Source organism: Sipha flava, unplaced genomic scaffold, assembly GCF_003268045.1.
Source record: "Sipha flava isolate LNK unplaced genomic scaffold, YSA_version1 624_pilon_pilon, whole genome shotgun sequence".
Lineage (NCBI taxonomy): Eukaryota > Metazoa > Arthropoda > Insecta > Hemiptera > Aphididae > Sipha > Sipha flava.
This window is the reverse complement of record NW_020273602.1, coordinates 68,719-93,135: the sequence shown is the minus strand read 5'-3', so window position 1 is coordinate 93,135 and position 24,417 is coordinate 68,719. Positions and strand designations below refer to the sequence as shown.

At 30.4% G+C, this 24,417-nt stretch overlaps 6 protein-coding genes across 6 annotated transcripts; 1 reads left to right on the top strand and 5 right to left on the bottom strand.

Annotated features, from left to right (window-relative positions):
* The first annotated feature begins 5,051 nt into the window (after positions 1-5,051).
* Positions 5,052-12,526, top strand: LOC112691516 (zinc finger MYM-type protein 1-like). Its single transcript, XM_025565782.1, has 2 exons — positions 5,052-5,181; positions 11,319-12,526. Exons 1-2 carry the CDS (start codon positions 5,052-5,054, stop codon positions 12,524-12,526), a joined length of 1,338 nt encoding a protein of 445 aa, XP_025421567.1.
* A 1,108-nt stretch (positions 12,527-13,634) lies between these two features.
* LOC112691505 (ATP-dependent DNA helicase pif1-like) lies at positions 13,635-13,888 on the bottom strand. Its single transcript, XM_025565771.1, has one exon. The coding sequence runs from the start codon at positions 13,881-13,883 to the stop codon at positions 13,635-13,637; it is 249 nt and encodes an 82-aa protein (XP_025421556.1). The 5' UTR covers positions 13,884-13,888.
* A 26-nt stretch (positions 13,889-13,914) lies between these two features.
* LOC112691515 lies at positions 13,915-14,582 on the bottom strand. The gene is made up of 2 exons (XM_025565781.1): positions 13,978-14,582; positions 13,915-13,924 (listed from the first exon to the last, which is right to left on the bottom strand). Exons 1-2 carry the CDS (start codon positions 14,580-14,582, stop codon positions 13,915-13,917), a joined length of 615 nt encoding a protein of 204 aa, XP_025421566.1.
* An 88-nt stretch (positions 14,583-14,670) lies between these two features.
* Positions 14,671-15,294, bottom strand: LOC112691514. Its single transcript, XM_025565780.1, has one exon. The coding sequence runs from the start codon at positions 15,292-15,294 to the stop codon at positions 14,671-14,673; it is 624 nt and encodes a 207-aa protein (XP_025421565.1).
* Positions 15,295-17,373: 2,079 nt separating this feature from the next.
* On the bottom strand, positions 17,374-18,297 carry LOC112691513. The gene is made up of 2 exons (XM_025565779.1): positions 18,267-18,297; positions 17,374-18,146 (listed from the first exon to the last, which is right to left on the bottom strand). The coding sequence occupies exons 1-2, from the start codon at positions 18,295-18,297 to the stop codon at positions 17,374-17,376; spliced, it is 804 nt and encodes a 267-aa protein (XP_025421564.1).
* Positions 18,298-19,596: 1,299 nt separating this feature from the next.
* On the bottom strand, positions 19,597-24,344 carry LOC112691504 (probable pyruvate dehydrogenase E1 component subunit alpha, mitochondrial). Its single transcript, XM_025565770.1, has 6 exons — positions 24,153-24,344; positions 21,609-21,674; positions 21,361-21,534; positions 20,871-21,089; positions 20,250-20,747; positions 19,597-19,868 (listed from the first exon to the last, which is right to left on the bottom strand). Exons 1-6 carry the CDS (start codon positions 24,189-24,191, stop codon positions 19,680-19,682), a joined length of 1,185 nt encoding a protein of 394 aa, XP_025421555.1. The 5' UTR covers positions 24,192-24,344; the 3' UTR covers positions 19,597-19,679.
* Positions 24,345-24,417: the final 73 nt, after the last annotated feature.

Genomic DNA, 24,417 nt, shown 5'->3' with positions numbered 1-24,417 from the left:
ATTAAAAAATATTACAACACTTACCATTAGTTCGAATTTGATTTAGCACATGTTGAAAATTAATTTTTGTCTGATTTGAAGATGAACCACTTTCTAGAAGCAATTGTTCATTTTTCTTACTTCATTTTTCATAGCCTGACTTGTAAACTCATATCTCATAACTCATATCAAATCAATATGTATTTAACTTCTAAAAACATTTAAAAGAACAATGTACGTAAAAAAACAGAAAATTTTAAATAATATGTATAAAACACTGATTGAGGATATCACAATTCACAGTATCTTATAGTGTAGTCACAAAATATTATCGAATAACAGAATAAATAACAACACGGACACACGTCATTCAAAATTCTGTCGGACAGTTACGGTTAAACTGTTCTAAATATAGGTATTAGCAGTGGCGTGGCAAACTGATAAATTTTCAGAGGCGAGTTACAAATACTCCAAGTACCCACCCACCCACCGGTAATGATGATTCTTTGATAGAAAAAATATATTTTATTGATTACCTGGAACTGGAAGACAAGTTGATGTAGCAAGGACAATTAGTTCTTCATAAGTTAAGTTATCATTTTCAAAATCATTATTATTCATTACTTCTATAATAATTCAAATATATCAGTACTAGTTTTAGTAGGTAGGTATGTGAAAATACAATTTAAGTGTAAATCTTTATTATAGATAGGTAGTTTGTTATTATTAAATCAAAAATTAGTTAAATTACAAGTCTACGTTCCATTAAAATAATATGATAAAATATTTAAAAAGGTATCAAATGGTTAGGTAATTAATAAATTGTGTTTAAATATTTTATTAAATTTTATTCAGTAAAATACCTAAATGTAAAATGCTAAAATCTTATATTGAATCAAATTAACTACCGACCTTTATCAATAAATTTTTAAAATTAATAGTTTAAACTGGCAATTACTTAATTTTCCATTAAAATATTGTTTTAAATAAAAATATGAATATCAATAAGTATAAAATATGGACAATATGGTACAACTAATGGCAGTGCCGTATTTACGGGGGGGGGGGGGGGGGCCCGGGGGTCCGGGCCCCCCCCCAAAACCCCCCAAAAAAAAAAAAAATTCTTACATATTTGCAGACCCCGATTTATGTAAGCACGCGCGGACATGTTTTTTTCCCGTGAACAAAATATTTATATGAAATATAGTTTAAAATTAGTCAACAGTCGAACGATCAAAAACCCGCCGCCAACGTAATTAAACTTTTCCTTGTATTGTATGTATTACCACTTTATAAAATACCCGTATTAGATAAACATCAATAATTCTCGAAACAGTCAAAACATTCTTATCGCCAGGAATTGACGACTCACATCATTCTCCAATAAACTATTTCTATAGGACAATATAGATATCTATTATTAATCTATATGAATTTTTGCTTTGTAAACAACTAAACAAGGAAATTGTCGTAGAACCATTTACTTCATGTTTGTATTTCGTTACTGAACGACGGCGTCGGCTACGAGTGCGAACTGCATTACATTTTTTCAATAAAATACATTAGATCTATTACGTAAGTACCAACTAAATATATAATAAATTAGTAAATAATAATAATAGCTCATTGATCTGATGTGAGCCGTAAGGAATTTATTATTTTTAATAATAACATAAAACATTAATGTAACTTTTGGAGTCAACTGGTCGACAATTAGTATTCATTTAGAACCATGTTTACCTACGTAATATTTATTTTCTGTCCAGAGATAAGCAGAGTGATATGGACGACTGTTGTCATAATGTCATATTTCTATAATGTAAACCTATTTTTACGTTTTAACACGAAGTTGACAACATATTATTAAACTGCTATAGAAACAATATTAATTGTCAACGTGTACTGAGAATAATTATTGATATAGGTACGACTATCAGAGCTACGAGGCATACTTCAATATTCGTTTAACCTATATTATATACTGAACTTTTATATACAAAATCATATTATTTTTTCTTTAAAAATCTATCTGTACCCTGTGTCTCTGTGATGTATATCGGTTCATAAATGTCTCTGATATAAAATGCATAGGTATTGCATATAATCGTCTTGCAAATCGTCGAATACAATGATTTTTTTTTTAATAACCTTTTGTTTAAAATTAGTTAATATAGAATACCTATTTATTTTTAAATACAAGGGTCTCTCATTTGTGATAGGTGTGAATACAGATTTGACAAAACCTAACATTTAATAATTATTTAATAAATACTATCAAATTTATTTTTTTATTTTTTTTATAGCTCTATATTTGCATCTATTTATTGTTTGGTAATTGGAATTGGAATAAATATGTCTTCCAATAAAAAAATAAAACAAAGTTCATTGAAATCATTTATAATTGTTTAGATTTTATACTTTAAAATTATAAAATATAATAAAAAAACTATTTTTTATTCTTATAATCTATTAAAAACTATTTTTTTATATCAGTACCTACATATCTATATTATGTTGGAATTATTGGACCCCCCCCCCCAGAAAAAAATTGAAAATACGCCACTGACTAATGGTACCATTATTTGTCATTAAAGCAGTAAACTGAATTGTTTAATTATTGTACCAATTTCTATTACCAAGGTAATCATTATTCAATGTTTTTGAAATAAGACTATTATAATATATTATCACTGTGGAAATATTATTTAACTGAAGAAGATGAACCATCAAATGTAGATTTTTCACGGTTTTGTTTATCATATTCACTTGAGGATGATGTATGATTATTACACTCAACATCAAAACTATTGTAATTTGTATTACCTTTCATTAATAAGTATAAAATAATATAATAGATATAACAATGAAAATATTTAAATAGAGTAGATTACTTACTTTCCGATATTTTGGTAAAATTATTACATATTTTTTTGGTTTGAGGTAAAGTAAAAAAAGACTTAATATTTTTATTTTTTATTTTAGATTCACGAACAGGGCATGTATTTATGTGGCGAGTCCAGTTTAGATCATTCATAAAACACCTTTTTTTTTTATTATAATCGCATTGTTCATTAGAAGACATTATTTTAAAATACGGTTAAAAACCCCTTCTTGTTATAAAGTATTGCTTATTAGTTAGTAAGTACATAAATGCTGAGTCGCATTTTCATCGACAGCCATCACCATCGGTCTGCCGAAGTAGCTCAGGCAGTCGAGGACAGTCGAACATAAACAACATACGTCAGTCGACCACATTTATATTAATAATTAAACTTAATACTATGTCATTATTATAACTTAATATATATAAATAGTTCGTCAGTTGCTGTGTTTTTTTGTGTTAAACATTCTTATTTATGAACATATTTGTCTTCCGTTGGAACTAACCGATGGGACATAACAATTAGGGATGGGCATGAAATCCGAATATCTGAATTATCCGAATATCCGGATATCCAAATCTGGATTTGAATCAAATTCTTACCCGGATTTCCCGAAGTATCCGGATTTATGGATTTGCTTTTTATGTGACTTCAGACTTACAAATATTTTTAATGTATGGTAAAATAAATTATTTTATTATAATGAAAATTTAACAAAATGTTATATTATTAAAATATTATAAGTATATAAAAATGAGTCATTGAACAGCAAAATCAAGTTGAATAATCTGGATATACCCACCACTACTAACAATACACATACATCGAAAAATAAAATCGATTCTAACAATGATACATCAGGCAGCTCAGCAGCAGTATTCAACTGTATCATTATATGATTTCAGGATAGTGGTGAAAGATAATATATTATTTCAATTTTGCTGTGGTCTATTTTTAGCCAGAAAATGTATATTTCTTAGAATGGCAAAGATGACAACGATATGTCGATAACATCATATTGGTATTATTATCGGTTCATTATCAACGGTATTAAAAACTAAACTAGCCAATAAGATTGACAAATTATGATAATGTAAATATATGATTCAAACGTAATTCCTTTTTTTTGTATTGTACACGCAAATAAAACAATAATTTACCCAATGGCTATTTAAATTATATATATTAAGCCGCGTACACACTTGTAACATTCGCGCGTAACTAAACTCCGTAACGCAACTTAGACGCGTAACAGCAATCGCTGTGTGGACGTGAAGGCGTAACACCGTCGCGTAACAAAAGTTGATACGCGACGAAGTTACGCGGCGTCTCACGAGTTGTCGGTAAATTTGAACCGCATCAAAAGATTGTTGCGAGGTGAGGTTACGAAAAGTGTGGACGTAAATAATAACGCAACTTCGCAACAACGCATTATTTGTATTCTGAACGTCACGCTACACGCTTTAAGTCGTAAACACTGTTGTCTGTAATTAATTTTTGTAACTTAATATTTCAATGTGGAGTGGAATGAAGAAAATACAATACAATTTATTGAATTGTATGAACAAAAACCATAACTTTAGTATGCAAAATACCCTCAATATTATAATAAAATCAAAAGAAATGATGCTTTGGAAGAAATAACAAAAGATATTGGGTTTACTGCTGATAAATGTAAAAAAAAATTCTTGGCTTGTTATCAGGATTGGACAAGCTTTATAGCTCGGCCCGGGCAAAATAATTTCGAACGGCCTCAATGGAACTTTATAAATAGGTAGGTACCTGATCAAATTATTGTTTAACTGAAAATGTAACTTCGTAACTCAAAAAACAATATTCACACAAGTACATTTGAATATTTTCAGATTAAATGTTATACCTTAAATTAATCTAGTTTACGCATAATATATCTTATCTATAATATTGATATAATGACCTGCCTATTAAGATAAATTTTACACCATAAAAAATGATTTGATATAAATATGTTCATACATTTAATTTTAATTGAGTTAGAACAGTGAGGTCGGCAACTAATGTCTCTTTTATGCGGCCCACGGTTACCAATGGTAAAAGATGGTTGGAACCAGCAGAAAGATTACTTCCTGGTAACAACCTAGACTGGCCGGTATGGAAGACACTGAACAGACTGCGTGTTGGTGTAGGTCGGACAAAAGAAAATATGAGAAAATGGGGATATGGAGAACAAGACATAACTTGCATATGTGGACAAGAGCAGACTACGTCACACCTACTTGTCTGTCCAAGAGGGCCAAGCCCATGTACACAAGAGGACCTTATGATAAGCAACAAGAAGGCGGTAAATACAGCCATATATTGGACAAAAGAAAAGATATAATTAGTACAGTGGCGTATTTAGGAATTTTTTATGGGGAGGGTCCAGATAATTTTCAGAATACAAAGCCGTGGGGGGCTTTGCCCCCCATACCCCCCCCAATTACTCTTTATTATATAAATATACCATATTTATAATACAATTTACAATTTAGTTGTTACTTTGTCATTTTTGTTCACATTTTCATTCTTTATATATTTAAATGTCAAATACCGCCAAGCAAATTTCATAAGGCACCCAGTAGCATAAATACCATAGTCCATCCAAATTCCACATATTATATAGTATACAATATAAAATATAAGTAGAAGCATTTAGCAAAATATACAACTATGGTCTATGAGGAAAGCAAGCTTAACAACTATAGATTTCAATTATATAATCAAGATAATAATAAATTCAGATTTTAAACAGTAACATACCTGAGAATTTAATTTCTTATTCAAACTTTGCTCACCGTCTTCGTCGATAGACCTTTACAGATTTAAAGTCTCGGCAGTCTCGCTAGGGGTCGCACTACTACAAGTGGACTCTGTAGACCGAATCGCAGTGAAAAAAGTTGTTATTTTAGGTGTGTTGTTCATTTTGAATTTTTGAAAGATTAATTAAACAAAAAACGACACAGCGAAGTTTCGAATTCGAACGGTTTTGAAGATCATGTAATGCATAATCATAAATAAGAAAAACCGTCCGTCATCATTGTTATCTACCGGCTACCGCTATCATTTAATTTAATTTGATAAAAGCAGAGCGTTTGTTTAATAACCAAGAACTCGGTATTTTTCAACCATGTTTGGTTCCAAACTGATAACGAAAAATCGTGATAACAATTGAAAATGTTGATAATACTGACGCTTCGAAATTTTTTTACAAAATTGTTCATATCGACATATGTCATATCCTATGATATAATTTGTTTTTATTAAACGTATAAAATAAACATATAAAATCACAAACATTTACATGTACGAGTCACGAGTCAATGGGGGGGGGGGGGGGCCGGCCCCCTTGGACCCCCCCCCCCCGTAAATACGCCACTGAATTAATATGCAATACTTGTTACCATTATATAAGTGTGTTATTATTATTCATATTTTACTTATTTGATATTATTTATTTATTTTTGTTTTATAAATTACATGTTTGTTTTAAATTTAATTATATGATGCCTGACACGAGAAAAAAAATGCGGCCCACAGTAAATTTCAAAACTAGCAAATATCGTTGAATATCATATACATTTTTTATATTGTCTGGCTCTAGAACCATTTTTAATTTGTGAATGTGGCCCAAAGGTCCATTAAGGTTGGAAAATAGTAACAGACTTGTTATTGACTAAACGTCAAAACTATTAAAATGCTTTTGAATAAAAGTCTAATAAATCTTATAAAAATTATTATTATCGAAAAACAATTTCGTTATCGCATATCTTGCTTGACAATGTCTACCCATACCATGGTCTTAGAAAATTAATCTTCTAAGACCATAACCCATACCAACATTTTATTTTAATAAAATGTTGTTTGAACAAACGCGAACGGTACTTCGTATGATTAACATATTGTACACATCTTTTGTATTCAAATTTCCTACAATTTTTCTATTTATAAATATTCTGATGATATCCTTGTTATCAATTGCCATATCGCGACATTAAAAATGTTAAATTTTCAAACTCCGAGTTACCTAATCCTGTGTCACCGCATCCATTAGTAATGTCATGTTACAAGACGATATTTTTTATTTTATTTTACGAATAGAAGATAGACGCATTAAATTAAAAACAAAAAAATCTAAGTTATTTTATTTAACCAAAATTACAGCAGCCCACCGGGGCATGCCCCGGTGCCCCGGTGGCCTAGTCCAACCCTGCTTATTATCTGCAATGAGACGAGAAAAATCAAAAATCAAAGTAAATAAATAAATAAACATAGAACACTACACAACATAGCCACACCGCATCACCTACACACAAATAATGATATCGCAACACGTAACACTACAGATTCACGTTATGGCGTTTCGTTACGCGCGAATGTTACAAGTGTGAATGTTACAATTAAAATAATTTAAAAATTACCTAGTAATACCTACTTTGATATTGATACTGTAAAAACTGCTTTTCGTGAGAATTAATTTTTATAGTTATTCGCATAGAATAGAGATGGTTATTCATAGCAAAATTACCTAATTTATACGACACATAGAATTAAATTACACCTATGTCATACCGTCTTAATTTATTTAATTTTAATTCTCACTGATGTTCAATAATTTATATAATTAAGATTTCGTGGGGGGGAGGACGTGCTAGAGGGGCTACGGCACTGTTATTGATAAATAAATAATATAAAGGTTTGTACCTATTATAAAAAAAGGAAAAAAAATAATATTATAATTTATAATATAACAAATTGCCGAGAGTATTTAAATAATAAGATGTAATGAAATTAACAAACAAATGAAAAACCAAAAAGAGTAAAACCTTTCGAATTTTATGAGTTTTTTCTTCAAATGTTTATTAATCATAAACTGATATGATTAATGCATACAAATCTAATGCAACTAAGATCACATTCAGATCAGTATTTGACAACCTATCGAGTATTTAACACACCTACCCCTTATTTGAAAAAATCTCAGAGGCAATTGCCTCTGAAATTATCATTCGCCACGCCACTGGGTACTAAGTAGGTACATTGGTCTTTCCGTCTGACATTCGATAACAATAAATTTACAATAATAAAACTCGCTCACATAGATAACACTTTAACATAAATCATAATTTCTAGTAAGTATTTGTTGTTTTTAAAATGTTTTTTTGCTGCAGTCAACAACTGTTAACAATTGTGATTGTCTGTTAAGTGTGGTTATTAGTTACATACATCCAGTGGCGTAGCCAGAATTTTCAAGTGGGGGGTCTAACCACTTTTTTGGATAAGTAAGGTAAGAGAGGATATGAGAATTCACCCTGAACCCCCCCCCCACCATCTACCACCAAGTTTCTAAACGTAATTCAAGCATTTTAGTATAGTTTTAAAAATATTTATTAATATATAATTTATAATAATAATAATAATTTTGGTTTCAGTGTTCAATCACTTGCTCCACTTTTATAGCTGCATCCTCTTAGGCGAATTTCTGGCAAATTCAGTTATTATTTCACTTTCATCGAATTGCTCTTTTTTATTTATATTAGCCATAGCTAACCCATTCAATCTGTTTTCCGACATGGTGCTTCTTAAAAAAAATTTTAAGCAATTAAGTGTTGAAAACGTTCTTTCTGGAGTGAAAGAGGTAACTGGTAACGTGGCGAATAATTGTAAAAGTATTTTAATGTTAGGTCGAAGATTGGTGCGATGAGAGAGTGAATCAAGAGCAGAATTTGGTTTTGGAATAGTATTTTGACTCCATTGTTACCTCTATATGAACAGGTCAGCTCTGATTGCAGATGAAGTATCATCATGGAGATCTTGGACATATATTTTAGCAGCTTTTATAATATTTTTATCGTCATACATATTTAAATTTGCCGGAATAAGTCCTTCAAGTGGCATAACATCAATAAGCCTTTAAATAAAACTAGCATCCATTGATTCTATTAAATGGTCAAGATACATTATACATATAAACACGGCCCATGGGGGGGCTATAGCCCCCTTAGCCCTCCCTCCCTTGGCTACACCACTGGATACATCTACATATTGTACACTTGCACTGAAGGCTACTAGAAATTAAATTATTACGATATTAATAATTTAATATCTTGGGGAACGAGGGCCCCTCGACCCAATCCACGGTCAGGGCCCCGGACGCATTCGTGTCCTAACGTCCATGGCCAAGCCGACACTGCTATATAAATAGTGATAATGATAGCCACTGACAGTGAATGATTTTTGTAGTACTATTGAATTGTTTTTTGATTCAAGTGCTCACATTTTGAAATTTTTAAACTTAATTTGATTTTGTTTTAATTAATTATTATTCGTTATTTAATATTTAAATAATCATCTAAATTAAAAATGTTCGAACCAGTGTTAGGTTAGGTTAGGTTAGATGTTGCAATGATTAGAGTCATTGGTGAGATGATTGTTTTGAAACAAAAACTAAAAACTAAAAGTAGTGAAAGAGAATGGGTAAGGAAATGGATAGAAAGATCTGCCTTAGAAATTTCCAATACTTCGGTACAATCGGTTATGAAAATCTATTATGGCCTTGTTCCACAAACATGGATGTTCTTCATAGCTTTTAAGAAATTCTAATGACAAATAGCTTAGAGAACATGACTATCTATTATAATTGAGATATTTAAATTTTAAATTAACCGATTACACTCTATTGGATACGTGCTTATAATAGATAACACTATGACAAAAATGTGTAAACAGTTTACACGATAACATATTTAGTTCTACCATTGATTATAGAATATTCTATTCTATAATCAATGGTTCTACGATAACTACTGTCATGCAAGCGCGATAGTACTGTCACACTATCTAGCATAGCTAGATAGTGTGACAGTACTATCATAGCAGGGGCGTAATTACGGGGAGAATGTGGGGAATAGATCCCCCCCCCCCCATGAGCTGTATTTATATATTGTCTTATACCCAGGGCCGGCGGAAGGCATGTGCAGGCAGTGCATTCGCACAGGGCGGCAATATTACAGAGGCGGCAATATGGGCAAGGAGATAATTATAAAATACAAACAATACAAATAAAAATATGCTTAAAAGTTTGTGGTAATTTATTTTTTCTGTTGTATATTATATTAAATTAAAATTTTTTATGTGAGCACGTCATCAATATGTGTAGTGCGTTATCAGTAATTAATAATTATTGCCTAGGTACCGTATTGCTCACCTGCCGCCTGAGACAAACCGGTATAATTGTGATACATAAATGTACATTAGACGGACGTCGCGGCGGCTTTTGGACTAGGTGACGGCGCGCGGCGTACCACGTATCGATAATGCACCAAGCATTATGAAATATACCAATATAGATGGAACGGGAATCCCTGGTTTTTCGTTATCGCGCCGCCGCCGTCTTAATTTATAGGGCAACGACTGTAAGATGTAACGACTGCAATAGACGACATTAATTGTAGTTCGACCACTGACAAACACACACGTAATACATTTACAGCAGCCTAGTGACAGAAAACGAACAATAATTAATTATTAGTTATTACATTGTGATTTGCGAGGTAAGTTAAGATTGTTTATTCTTATTCGAAATTACACTAAAAATATAAATTACTTATAAGTAGGGCTCGGATTTTAAAGTATAATAAATAACAAAAAAGCTAAAATAAATTGGTTTATTTGGAATCAGAATGACGTAAAACGAATTTATGTATAAAAATTTCATACATAAAAAAAGAAACATTTGCTTTAAAATCCTAGACCTGCTTATAAATATTAGATACTGAATCATTATAATCATCATTGAATCATAATACAATACAAGTTTTTAACAATAATTATAATTTTAAAGATTATTTGTAATTAGGACTGAGATAGTGAGGTGCTGGGGCTTCTATAATTTTAATATTTTATTATAAATATAATTCATAACCCTAGGGCCTAGGGAAACTGTATAATTAAAATTTATATTGTTTTGCTACATTAAATAACGCATATTTAAGTATTTAAAAAAATTAAGAATATTAGAAAATTGTCTATATAATTTCACTGTATTTTTTTACCACTTTTTAAAAAAAAAATTATCCTTTTTTAGTTTATTCGGATTTGATAAATATGTCAGATGGCAGGCAACGTCTTTCGGGTTGTGAGTATAAAAAAAGGAAAGCTGAAAAGGAAGCAAATATAAAAAAACAAGCAGGATCATTGAAAAAAATTTTCCAAAAGTCTACTGTTCTACATGAATCTATATCTGCGAGTAATAACATAATTACTTATCATACTCAAAATACATCTACATAAATAGTTATAAATTCTGTTATTCTAACTTCTGACCAAGTTGATGAAAATCCGATAGAAACCGACATTGCCTTTACTAAAACGTTAACCTCATTAAACGTTCATCAAACCATTTAATTTCATCTGAATCTAAAGAACTAACGTTAATTATAGGCACTGATCCTGTAACTTGGCCAACTTTTTTAAGCGATAAGTTAAAAACAACAATCGTTGAAAAAGGTCCTCCTTCACCCATCGCCAAAACTTTTGTATTTCCTTTAGATGACAATAATCGTAGATTTACAGTTTTTAATTATCAACGTTGTCTGAGTAATGGAGAAAATATTCTAAGAACATGGCTTGTCTATTCCTTGTCCAAGAATGTTATTTTTTGCTATTTCTGTAAACTGTTTTCAACTTCAAAAACTAAACTAGGAACAGATGAATATAACGACTGGCGACACGTTTCTATTATTTTAAAAGAACACGAGACATCAAATTCCCATCTTAGAGCACATCAAACTTGGATAGAATTTTCTTCAAGATTAAAAGCTAAAAAAACGATTGATGACTCTAATCAACGCATATTTGAATCGGGAAAAAAATACTGGAATACGGTTTTACAGAGAATCGTGTCAGTAATACAGCTTTTAGGTCAACAAAATTTAGCATTTCGGGGTTCATCAGATCAACTTTACAAACAAAACAACGGCAATTTTTTAAAAATTATAGAGTTTATGGCGTTATATGATCCTATAATGTCCGAACATGTTAGACGAACAATGAATACTAAAAATAAAACTCATTATTTGGGAAAAGACATACAAAATGAAATCATAAGCTTAATATCTGGTGCTATTAAGACACGCATACTTAATATGGTTAAGGAAGCGAAATATTACAGTATAATTTTGGACTGTACTCCTGATTTAAGCCACGTTGAACAAATGACCATTATTATTCGTTTTGTATTTGTTGAATCGTCAAAAAAAGAGTCAAATGTTACAATTTGTGAACATTCTCTCGGTTTTATTCCAATAGAAACGAGTACTGGAATGGGCCTTTCTGATATTATTACACAGCAGTTGAAGGACTTGAGAATTCCAATTGAAAATATGAGGGGCCAGGGATATGACAACGGAGCGAATATGAAAGGCAAACATTCTGGTGTACAACGAAGAATTCGCAATATTAATCCTCGCGCTTTCTTCGTTCCTTGTAGTGCACATTCTTTAAATCTTATTGTAAATGATGCAGTTAAGTCATCAAAAGAGGCGATTGAGTTTTTCGATATTATTCAAAAAGTTTACGTTTTTATTTTCGGCATCTTCACACCGTTGGCAAAGGCCCCCCCACAAGTTTACCCTACAAATTTATTTTGATCAAATATTCTCAGTTACGCCACTGTATCATAGTGTAATGACAGTTACTACCAAATAATTTTCATCATGACAGTTCCTTGACAGTGACTGTCACCATATAAATGAGTATTTAGGAGTACGCCGAAAATCGAAAATCTGCTGACGGGTATACTCGCGTATCCGTACTAATACACCCATGTATAGGAGTCTTATCTAGAGCAATACAAAAAATAAAAATAAAACAACCAATAAACTTGTAATTTGACAACAATAATTTCTGTTTACAGTCAATTTTAACGCGATCGTAAACTATGTATAGAAAAAAATCTTTCTCTCAAGGAAAAATCGTGATTATGTACCAAGTGAAGTATTTTTTCAAAGGCACTTAACAACGTAAAATCGATGAAAAATTATGCATTATAAATCATATTATTTAGTTTAATATCATTGTTATAGCTTAAGTCATCTCAAAGTACTTGTAGTTGAAAATTTATTTTAACAGGTTTCCCATAGCCATTAGGTTGTTTGACATTAGTATACAACGTTGGACTTGATTAGTGTAATATTACAAAACACATATTATAGTCGCGGCAACGAAAACTGGCCGGTGACCGGCGCGACTCTAGCGGCCATTTCCACTCGGGGGTCATTATACTTCCAAAATTAATTGCCGCGTTTTTTTAAATTAATTTATTAACATGGTATATTATATTCATTTATTATTATATGAAAGATGGGACAAAATGGTTTAAAAATTATTAGCGTAAAGCATTATTTCAATACATATATTATACATACAATTTATTAATTGTTAATAATAATTGCAAAACAATCTATAAATACATATTATATATACATAAAATAAAAAAAAATCATAATATAATATAACTAGCTGACCCGACAGACTTCGTCCTGTCAAAAAGATGACCCGACAGACTTCGTCCTGTCAAAAAGATTTGTAATGTGGCAGTTTTTGTGCCTACGTATTTTAAAAAATTCTCCTGAACAGAACCGTCACCCTGGTGATAGAGCGTTGTGAATAAAAAATAATTAAATAAAACATATATAAGGATTTAAAAGTAAGTAATCGCTTTATTGTTAATCATGTGAATCATAATTATTATTATTATCATTGTAGTGCTTTGTAGTATACGATGTTTTTTGTTTGATTACCTGGCGCATAGATAAACAAATCTGATGGTTTTCCAACACGGGAACAGGCAACATACAATTGACCATGTGAGAAACATGGGTTTTCTAGATTAATACCACAAACACTTAATGATTGCCCCTGGGACTTGTTTATAGTCATAGCAAAAGCAAGACGCACTGGAAACTGTAGTCGTTTAAACTCAAATGGCACATCAGTCGGAATCATTGGGATGCGCGGTATGAGAACATCTTCTCCTTTATACTTTCCTTTGAGTATAGTTGCTTCTATCACATTATTTAGTAATTTTTTTATCGCTAACCGTGTACCGTTGCAAAGACGCGGTTGGTTGATATTTCGCAACATTATAACCACCGATCCAACCTTTAATTGAAGATTGTGAGGTGGCAATCCTGGCAAATCCAGCGAGTTTAAAAATTCCGGTGGATAGTTGACTACATCATCTTGATTAGTAGCCGGATCAACTGATTTATATATCCTCAATTCGCCTGTAATTTGTTCTTGAATTTTGAAATTTAATTCATTTACATCTATGTTTTTTGCAGCCAGTATAGCTCGTTCGCTCAACCAATCATGGTTTCTGTAATTTTGAGAAACATCTGGAAACACCTTCTGAATAAGTTCATCTTTTGATCGAGTTAACTGACAAAAACTTTGAGGAAAGTTAATGCAGCCAGTCAACATGTCTATAGGAAATTTGCCATTACCAATGTCAATGAGTTGTTTAGAGAATATGTTTCCAGATTGGTCATTTTGCAACTCGACACGCATATTCTTGCTTAAATGAAGTACTTTGACATGTTTCCACAAACTGGAGGACTTTAGACATGCATTGAGTTCATCAGCTGGCGTTGATCGTGGAATCACCGGCAATGTTTGACGAAAATCTCCTGCTAATAAAATCATTGCACCACCAAATCAGTTATTATTGCTCCGTAGATCTTTTAAGGTTCTGTCCAAAGCCTCCAAAGATTTTTTATGTGCCATCGTGCATTCATCCCAAACAATCATGTGATGATATTACAGCATCATTGAGAGTTTGATCCCAATGAGCGTCATTTTCAAGCAATTGCAAACGTTGACAGGCTTCTCTGTAGGATCCACACAATTCACCATCAACAGTTCGTAACTGTTGGAATGATGTTGGGCCACGTACATTGACCAATAGCAGTCGTAAATAAAAACATTCATCATTGCTTGGATGTACTGAATAAATCCGGCCAATCGCATCGGTGGAATATACATCTGTATATCCTGGAACTGGTTTTCCTTGTTTCCGTCGTATAAATCTCCTTGAGGATTGATTCCAGGTATAATATTTTGGCATTTCAGAATATAGCAATGTTTGTGCGAAATCATCGTTTTGGCATGTCTCAAAAAAACTGGTTAATGTAGTAGATGGTGGCTGAGCATCTCTTTGTACTGCGTTCTGTGCTGTAAAATACACTCTTTGTCCATTTTCTAAATGCACAGCTAAGTGAACAACAGAAGGGTGTCTCTCATGAATAAGAAAAGAAAATATTCGCCAAACTGCTTCATTACTACTGACATAGCGGCCCATTTGGTATTGGGTAACTTCATCATTGGAATTATCTGCACCAATTCCAATCACAGCCATATCACTCCCTTTGGTTACATATTTGCAAATGTATTTAATAGATTTCACTGAATGGCAAGATTCAACGTTGATGTGTGACCCGACAAACGTTGTTTTGTCATATAAATTATTTCTAGAGAATATTTTGCTAGAAAAAAATAACTAATTAAATATAGGCATGTAAGAATGTGGGTAAGGATAAGGATGTAAGGAAGATATATGGCGTGCTATGAATGGTAACGAAATATAAAAATGAAAAAACATCAAACATTTATTTTTTTAATAATTTATTAAAATTGATCCATTAAAATAATATATATCGCTAATTATGACAATATAAGTAAAAAACAATATCTATCCCTTAATGCAATAGAGTGTACAATATTTTTTGTAATACAATGTCTGTAGCTTAGATTTGAGCACATCATATTTTTCACACGGATAATTATACGTGGTGTGCTCTCGAGCCATCCAGTTTGTGTTTGCGAAAGATTGTTTGGCTTTGAAACTTATTGATAGTCATTGCAAATGCCAATCTAATTGGAAATTTAAAGCGTTTAAATTGTATTGGCACATCTGTGGGTATAATAGAGATTCACGGTAATAATATATTTTCACCTCGGAATTTGTCATTTAAAATTATGGCTTCGATAACATTTTTTATTAATTTTTTAACAACTTATCGCGTGTCGTTGTACAACCGTGGTAGGTCAAATTATGAAGCAAAATAACCGAAGAACAAACCTTCAATTGTAAATTATGCGGTGGCATGCCTGGTAAGTCCAATGAGTTTAAAAACTCTGTTAGATAATTTACAGCTTCAGTAGCATAGCAAACTATATCTATAGATTTGTATGACACCATGTCTCCTGGTAATAAATGTTTATCTTGAGATTCAATTCGTTGACGTCCACATTTTTTACTACTAAAATTGCCCTTTCTGCCAGCCACTCATGATTTATGTATTGTCTGTGTACATTGGAAAATATCTAGTCAATGAGAGCATCTTGCGAATAAATGATTGTGCAGAAATCGGTCGGTAATTTTATACATTCCGTTTTATCTGTAGTAACTTTCCCATCTCCAATATCTAACAATTGTTTTGAGAATCTTCTGCACGCAGCTTTTTTTGATTAAATCGCAAGTATCAAAATCGTTCGCTCTCTATCTTTACATACATTTCGACCATGAATTGTTGACGAAACTCATGATATCGTAGAATAATTTTGTCTTGATCTCGTTTAATCATCAACCGATATGCATAATAATTTTTCGAACTAACATTCTTATTTGTTTTGACACCTGTTGCGGGATCTTTTTTTGTTTAATATTTATGCAATAACCGTCATTTACTACCAAAAATAAAATTAATAGTTTTTAAATAGTTTTTTTTATAGTTTTTTAATAGTTTTTTAATAGTTTTATTTAATAATTCATTTTCAATTGTGCAGTTATCGACCTAGTCAAAAAGGGCTATTTTTAGGGTTTTTCCAGCAATAATTCTAATTTTTCTCGCCGTAAAAACCATCCTTGAACTTCAACGAACATTTGAAAAAAAGATTTGGCCAAATTGGTCCAGGCGTTGTTGAGTTATGCGCTTACCAACATATTTTGCGATTCATTTTTATATTATAGATAATATAAATATAATAAAATTAGTTATTCTAATTGCTCTGTATCTAATTCTCCATCACTGGAATCGCTATCATCAGGCAATATCGTCAAAATTATAGGTTCCATTAAAGCGTCTCTAAGGATTTCCTTTTGGTTATCTAACTCCTGTAATTGTTCGGCATGTTTTACACACTTCTCCCAATCCTCTTTGGTTACCGCATCTAACGCTTCGTGGGTAAGACGTTCGATATCCACCATCTTGAACGTATGATTGTTTTTCGCCACTTGACTCTTAACTTGGGCCCATATAAGTTCGATTGGATTGTATTGGCAATGATAAGAAGGTAACCGTATTATTTCATGTCCATTTTCTAAAGTGATTTGGTCAAGCAAATATTGCTTTTCGCGTGGAATTAAGGCTTTAATTTTTTGATGAAGTTCTGGTAACGTCTTAAGCGGACTAAACTTAACATTTTTTTCATTCAATCATTTTTGTACGTCAGCTTTTTTCCAATTGCTTTTTGGGTAATTTTCTACCAACGTGGAATGATATGACGCATTGTCCATTACTATGACAGACGGCTCTTCAAGATTATTTAATAGTTCAACAAACCATTTTTGAAATATTTCAGCATTCATTTGACTATGGTAGTCAGCGGTATTGCCTGTATTACTACGGAATACTTGTTTGGACCCTTGAATAAACCCGTAACGCGCACATCCAGCGTGACACACGATAAGCCGACCTCCTTTTCCCGTAGGAACTTTCAAACCTTCAGTGCTACCTTCATTTTGCCATATCATTGACCTCGTATGGTTTTGATTGACCCATGTTTCGTCAATATAAACAATAGGGCGATCATCTTTTACCTTGCGCAGCGTACAAATCTCTCGAAGGAATTTACATCGAAGTGCAACCATGTCATTTCTCTCCATTAAGAATTTTCGGCCATCATTACACTTTTTATAAGAAAATTTCAAATTCTTCAACAGGTTTTGCATCGAACGTAAGCAACCGGAATAATTGATTTTCTGTTTTAAAGCATTTAATATTAAATTCGCAGTTGGATACTCACCTCGATCGTAAAACTCATGCACCGTTCTTCTAACGACATCTGCATCAAAATCGTCGATCTCTGATACAATTTTCGCACGTTTGTAGCCTTTGCGTGGAGATTTGAATGATAAAACTGGCTTTGATTCATCGGGTTTATCTTCTGAATGTTTTACTTCAGAACAAATACGTCTGACAGTGCGCTCTGACAATCCACAAGCTTCGCCGGTACGTATTTATGTTTGTTTAAAGAAATCGGCAGTTAAATCCGATTTTGATGACAGTACTTTTAAAAATTTATAAACATTATAAACAATTTGTTTACTCTGGCTGCGTGTATCACTATTTAAAGACATTTTTAATAGATCCTTGTACAAAAAATGTATTCAAACACAAAAAAAAACAAATATTCACAAAATTGATTTCAAAAACGTAGCTACAACACACCGTCTGTTACAAATGTCTGTAGCATAATGCACAAAAATACAAAATCAACAGACGTATACACTATACTATACACGTTTACGATTCGTCCATAATACATTCCAGCTGTTTTATACCAGTTTTAGATGGGTACCTAAATTATGAATTGAATAAGGGACCGTGTAACAAAAAAAAAAAACACATGCCGTGCGCCTATTGTGTAAACATCTCGGTGGCGGTGCGGTGCAGTTTGAGAACCCAAGGCTAGCCGTCGGTATATGACAGGCGGGTCACGGGGGTAACCGGCCAGTTTTCGTTGCCGCGACTATAGTGTAATAGGCTTGTTACAAAGCGACAACAGGATTCTCAAAATGCTTCTGATATAAAAATATCATCTTGAAAGTTAAAAAAATGGAAGTTTCATTTTATTTCCAATTTTAAATACACTGAATTGCATTCATAAAATTATATTGAAATAAGATCGAAAATTATTAAACTGGTTAGATTGACATTTTTATAATACAGTTTTTTTTTAACTGATTTATCAATATACACTAAAAATGTAGTGTAAATAAAAAATACATAATATTATAATATACTATACAGGAACATTTGTAATATTAGTCAAGGCCGCCCAGATATTAGATAGGAATAGCTGTGTACTTTGAGAATTTATAAATAAGTACTTCGTTCTTGAAATAAAATAATATAAAATAAAATAAATATAATTACCTGTATGATTAAAATATTTTTTTTTTATTATTTTATGTACATCATCCAGGTATTAAAATATATTAAATTTGTTATTTAGATGATTTTATTCATGCCATTAAATATTTAAAAAAAAATATATTTACTTAGATAAATCTTAAATACTTAAAAAAGATATCAATTGTCAGCTAATAAAAAAAAATATTAGATGTTTGGATTTGATTCAGTCTGATTACTATAGTCATATTTTATCTTTAATAAGTCTTTTAGTATTTAAATATTTAGTTATTTTAAATGTACTTATAAATATTATTAAAAAGAGATAACAAAATATTTGTTAACAAGTATCATAATTTATTGCTTAAGTATACATTTTGATTTCTAGCATTGTCAAAAATTCCCAAGGTACATAAATTTATGATATATCTATTGTCTAAAAAAAATAATTTTTTTTCACAATCTGAAAAATATAGCAGTCATTACGTGAGGAGCATCTAACAATATATATAACTTACAAACAATGAAGAAAACAATAACTGGACTTAATATTTTGTAAAAATACAATTTGCACAATTATACAATGAACAATTGTTAATTGTTAATTTTAATTTAAATTGACAGCTGGTCCAATTCGAATGTGTTCCAAATTTTTAAATGGAGTAACTCCTCTAATAGTTGTTTCGAGTGGTTTAGAATATATGTCACCTGCAAGATCAGCCAATGGGACTTCCGTATCTGTTTTTGCTTTCTTAACAGCATCATCAATTTGAGCTTTAACTTCTTTGTCAATTTCCTAAACAAAAATACAAATCTTTCAAATTAAAATATTAAATATTTTAAAACTTAATATTTTTATTATTTTTACTTTCTAAAATAAAATCAATAAATTAACAGTTATATCATGATTAATTATTATATAAATAGGAAAAGCACCTATACAATTATCTGGTAATTTGAATTATTACTTATTATCAGTTTAAATATTGATTTTAAATTAAATAATTACGAATATTAACTTGGACTTAATTTAAGAATACATATAACAAAAAGTAATTGACATACAAGAAAATCAAAACAATAATATTTACAACATAATTTCATTATTATATATATTTTTTTTATAAAATAATTATTTAAACATTCAATACACATGGGTTTAAATATATGCATTTACCTTTAGTTCATCAATATTAACTAAATTAGCTCCAATAATTTTTTCTTTGAAAGATGTAATAGGATCTCTTGTTTGTCGTACTTCTTGAATTTCATCACGAGTTCTGTAAGATGTTCCAGGGTCGGACATAGAGTGTCCAGAATAACGATAAGTAGCTGTTTCCATAACTAAGGGCCCTTTACCACTAGAACAATAATCAATAGCAAAACGAGAAGCTTCTCTGACGGCTAAAACGTCCATGCCATCCACCCAAATTCCAGGAATATAATCTCCCCGTGAATAAAATGTTATACTAGCAGATGAACGTTCAGCACTAGTTCCCATGCCATAGCCATTATTTTCACAAACAAATACACAAGGTAGATTCCACAATTTTGACATATTATAAGCCTCAAATACTTGTCCTTGATTAGAAGCTCCATCGCCATATAATGTGAAACAAACACCACCAGTTTTATTATACTTAGCAGCAAAAGCTATGCCAGCACCAAGTGGTACCTAAAAATGAAATAATACACACTTTTAATATATTTATGCAAAAAGTATGTTAATAATAAAAATACAAATAAGAATTATACTTGAATTTTAAATTTCTATACTAAAATAAAAACATTTACTAACCTGGGCACCAACAATACCATTGCCTCCATAAAAGTTTTTAGCGTACATGTGCATAGAACCACCTTTACCACGAGCATTTCCACCTTTACGGCCTGTTAATTCAGCTAATACACCAAATGGATCCACACCCATAAGATATGTCCAACCATGAGCACGATATGCAGTAATTATTGAATCTGTATCACGAAACACGGCTTTCATTCCAACAGCACATGCTTCCTGCAATACAAATAAATAAATATTTTATATGTTTATAGCTTAAAAATATAGTTTAAGTCTTTTTTTATAACCCAATAGCATACACTAGGTGATTTGAGGTACAATACCATTAATTTTGTTGGACATTAAACATCAAATCATTGATTAAATATAGGTGAAAAAAACCTTTTTTACTTATAATTATGGAATTTAAATAAAATGGCTAAAATCATTAATTCCAACTATTTGTAACTCTAGAGCTATAAGTATTTTTAACAAATTGTTAACTTACTTGTCCAGAGTAGAGATGGCAAAAACCTCTGACAATTTTTTCCTTGTATAAATTACCAGCAGAAGTTTCTATACGACGAATAGTTTGCATTTGTGTATAATATTTAAGAGCGTCCTCCCTGGACAAAGTAACATTAGTGTTTGGTCCATTTTCGAGCTTATGTAATTTAAATGGCTATAGAATTAAAAAAGTTACTAGTTTAGTAAATATAAATTTATAATAATTAAATTAATAAGAATAATAATTACCTTAGTTTCAAATGTTGCTTCTGAGGCGCTTGAAAAAAGACGGCTCTCTAATATGGATAAAACATTCTGTAAATAACATAAAACTAATTTAAAAGAGAAAAAAAAATAAAAACAAGAATATCTGTTAAATAACTAGGTCAGTCACATCATACAAAACATTCACTATATCTAATGTTATGTGTTATAATTATGAAATTCCAAAATTATGATATAACAAAATAAAAATAAAATTAATTAACTTGCTCATACACCATAAATGTACAGCAAATAATTAATATTTGTTATATATGGAAGAGAATAGATGTAAGAATTCTTTGGCAAAACTTAAAACATAATTTAGTCAGGAAACTTATTTGCAATAATTTTTAAATTTATATTAAATAATAACTTAGTATTTTAAATATTTAAGAATGTAAAATATCTATAAGTACCTTGAAGCATATTTAAAATTTTCGAAGTAAGTAATTATTTATAAATATAAAAATTTAGTTAATTTAGTTATTGAACATTTATCAGTTATGACAGTATTAAAAAAAATTTTTTTCACATAGTTTATCAGTTTTAATTTGAAAAAAAAATCATTTTTTTTCATATAACTGATACTAAAGTTATAAATGGTTTATAATTTTCTAAATTATAATACTCCAGAAGTATTAAAAAATTAACATCTATGATGTACAATATACTATACATTAATTTGTGAAAATGTTATTTTTTAATTTTTCCATTGAGCATATAAATATTGTAATAATAACCAATATATGTAATTTTTTAGATATAATATATATGTTTTAATTAATTAAATTAAATAGTATTATATTTCATAAACATTTAAGCAGTTTGTTATTTTTAATGTATCTAATACATTTATTACTAGTAGTAAAATAATTAACGAGCACAAGACAAAAAATATTTTATAAACAATTATAAAATGTTGAGGTATTAGAATATGGTTGAGAAAAGTGGTGTAAATTGGATCCAATATCTGGTGGTACAGAAGCATATTATCAACTTATAATTCCCAACACACCAATTTTCCAATTTCCTAAGTAAAATTCTTCCCAATAAACTATATATTTTCCCATATTTTTCTTTAAATAACAAATAAATTTTGAATTATTTTAGCAGTAAAACCTTTATTATTATAATATGAATAAAAAAAAAAAACAGTCAAATTTTGTTTTTAGTATGTTGATTTTCTTGGCTCTTGAAAATAATATTATGGGTATACAAATTTTAATAATTTTCTGGTGGTGCAAAATATATCTTTGGACCACCACATTTTAGATATGGTGTTGTAAGTGCCACATTTGCACCACCCAATTTACACCACTGGTTGAGGTAGTGGTATAGAAAATATTTTGTAAAATGTATAATACTTTTCAGATGATCATATTTAAAGACGTTGAAAGCTTTATTAGTTGAGCCCAATAATATCACTATCTATTGATTGAATTCATTGAATAATACAGATAAATGTAAATTAATGTAAGACATTGGATTGACATTCTCTGTAAGGTAAGATGATAAGTCATATTTTTATAATTTCAAAACAAAAATTATTAACAGTTTCAGGTAAAAAATTAACATAATTTGAATTTTTTATAATTAAATACCTAAATAAGACCTAAAAATATCACAATATATAACTATGATCAATTATTTTCTTACTTGTGGACGAAATTGGTGAGTATTTGTAGATACCTATCTCAAAACATATATATTTAGTATAAAAATGTTGTGAAGTTGAAATATAATACAATAAATAAATACAGTGTAATGTCATAATTATTTAGTAGTCTTTATGGCTATATTACATTATTTTAAAGATAAAAAAATAAATATTGAATTCATAGTTTTATTTTATTTTTACTTAATTAAAGTACAGTTAATTAAACTTAAAAATTAAGTAAAGTAAACAATGAAAACATATAAACTAGATTGCTTGTTTTAATGTAACAGTTTAATACTATCCATTATTTAAGTTACAAATCGATACTATTTCTAAATGGAAATTTTATTTTGAATATAAGTTTATACAAATGTAAACAAAGACTTTTGGCAACTTCCTTAATGTATTACGTTAAAAATAAACTCAATATTTTTAAATATTTCTAAGTATATAAAAAAAAACTGAGGCTTAAAAAAAATAATTTTGTTACACTAACAAATTTTCCTGGTTGCTGTTTAGGTTTTGGCTACAATATGAATAAAACATATTTCTTTAATAGAAAACAAAATTGTATTAGATAAATAACTAGTTCAATTTGACATTACTAAAGCCAAAAAAAATTATTTTACTGTTTAACACCCATCTACCATTGACCTAATCTTTATTTAACCTACACAATTACATTTCAAAGTAAAACAACATAAAAGTGTTCTGATACAACTATTACCATGAAATAATAAAAACAATTTAACTAAATAGTAAATAGTAAATAACAAACAATCATAAGAGACACAATATTTGACCTTCTGTAGGTTAAACGGGAGAGTATGCGTTTCTTTTGTACCAACGATTATTTGCATTAAACTTGTTACCTTCAGACTGTTTTTTCTCAAAACCGACGAACCGTTCATCTTGCTAACGTCACAAACGATTTATACGAAAGAAATTTATAACTACACACGCGAATAACTTTAAAACTTATTGGACAGATCGATCAGAAACTGGCCGGAACCGGAATGTGACGAGGAGTGAAGCAATTTGTTCGAACCAAACAGAAACGCGATAAGAGGAATTGATGAACAAGAACAGCTGCTGCCGCTCGACCTGCCCACTCGTTCGTCGACGCACGGTAACACT

Coding starts and splice junctions, on each gene's coding strand:
- LOC112691514 (XM_025565780.1), bottom strand. CDS start 15,294: ATGGCTGTGATTGGAATTGGTGCAGATAATTCCAATGATGAAGTTACC.
- LOC112691513 (XM_025565779.1), bottom strand. CDS start 18,297: ATGTCTTTAAATAGTGATACACGCAGCCAGA. Junction 18,147..18,266: donor TAGTGATACACGCAGCCAGA/GTAAACAAATTG, acceptor GTGGATTGTCAG/AGCGCACTGTCAGACGTATT.
- LOC112691505 (XM_025565771.1), bottom strand. CDS start 13,883: ATGATTCCGACTGATGTGCCATTTGAGTTTAAACGACTACAGTTTCCA.
- LOC112691504 (XM_025565770.1), bottom strand. CDS start 24,191: ATGAACGGTTCGTCGGTTTTGAGAAAAAACAGTCTGAAG. Junction 21,675..24,152: donor TGAGAAAAAACAGTCTGAAG/GTAACAAGTTTA, acceptor TGTTATTTACAG/AATGTTTTATCCATATTAGA. Junction 20,748..20,870: donor ATGGTATTGTTGGTGCCCAG/GTTAGTAAATGT, acceptor TTTCATTTTTAG/GTACCACTTGGTGCTGGCAT.
- LOC112691516 (XM_025565782.1), top strand. CDS start 5,052: ATGGGGATATGGAGAACAAGACATAACTTGCATATGTGGACAAGAGCA. Junction 5,182..11,318: donor TGATAAGCAACAAGAAGGCG/GTAAATACAGCC, acceptor CGTTAATTATAG/GCACTGATCCTGTAACTTGG.
- LOC112691515 (XM_025565781.1), bottom strand. CDS start 14,582: ATGATTTTATTAGCAGGAGATTTTCGTCAAACATTGCCGGTGATTCCA.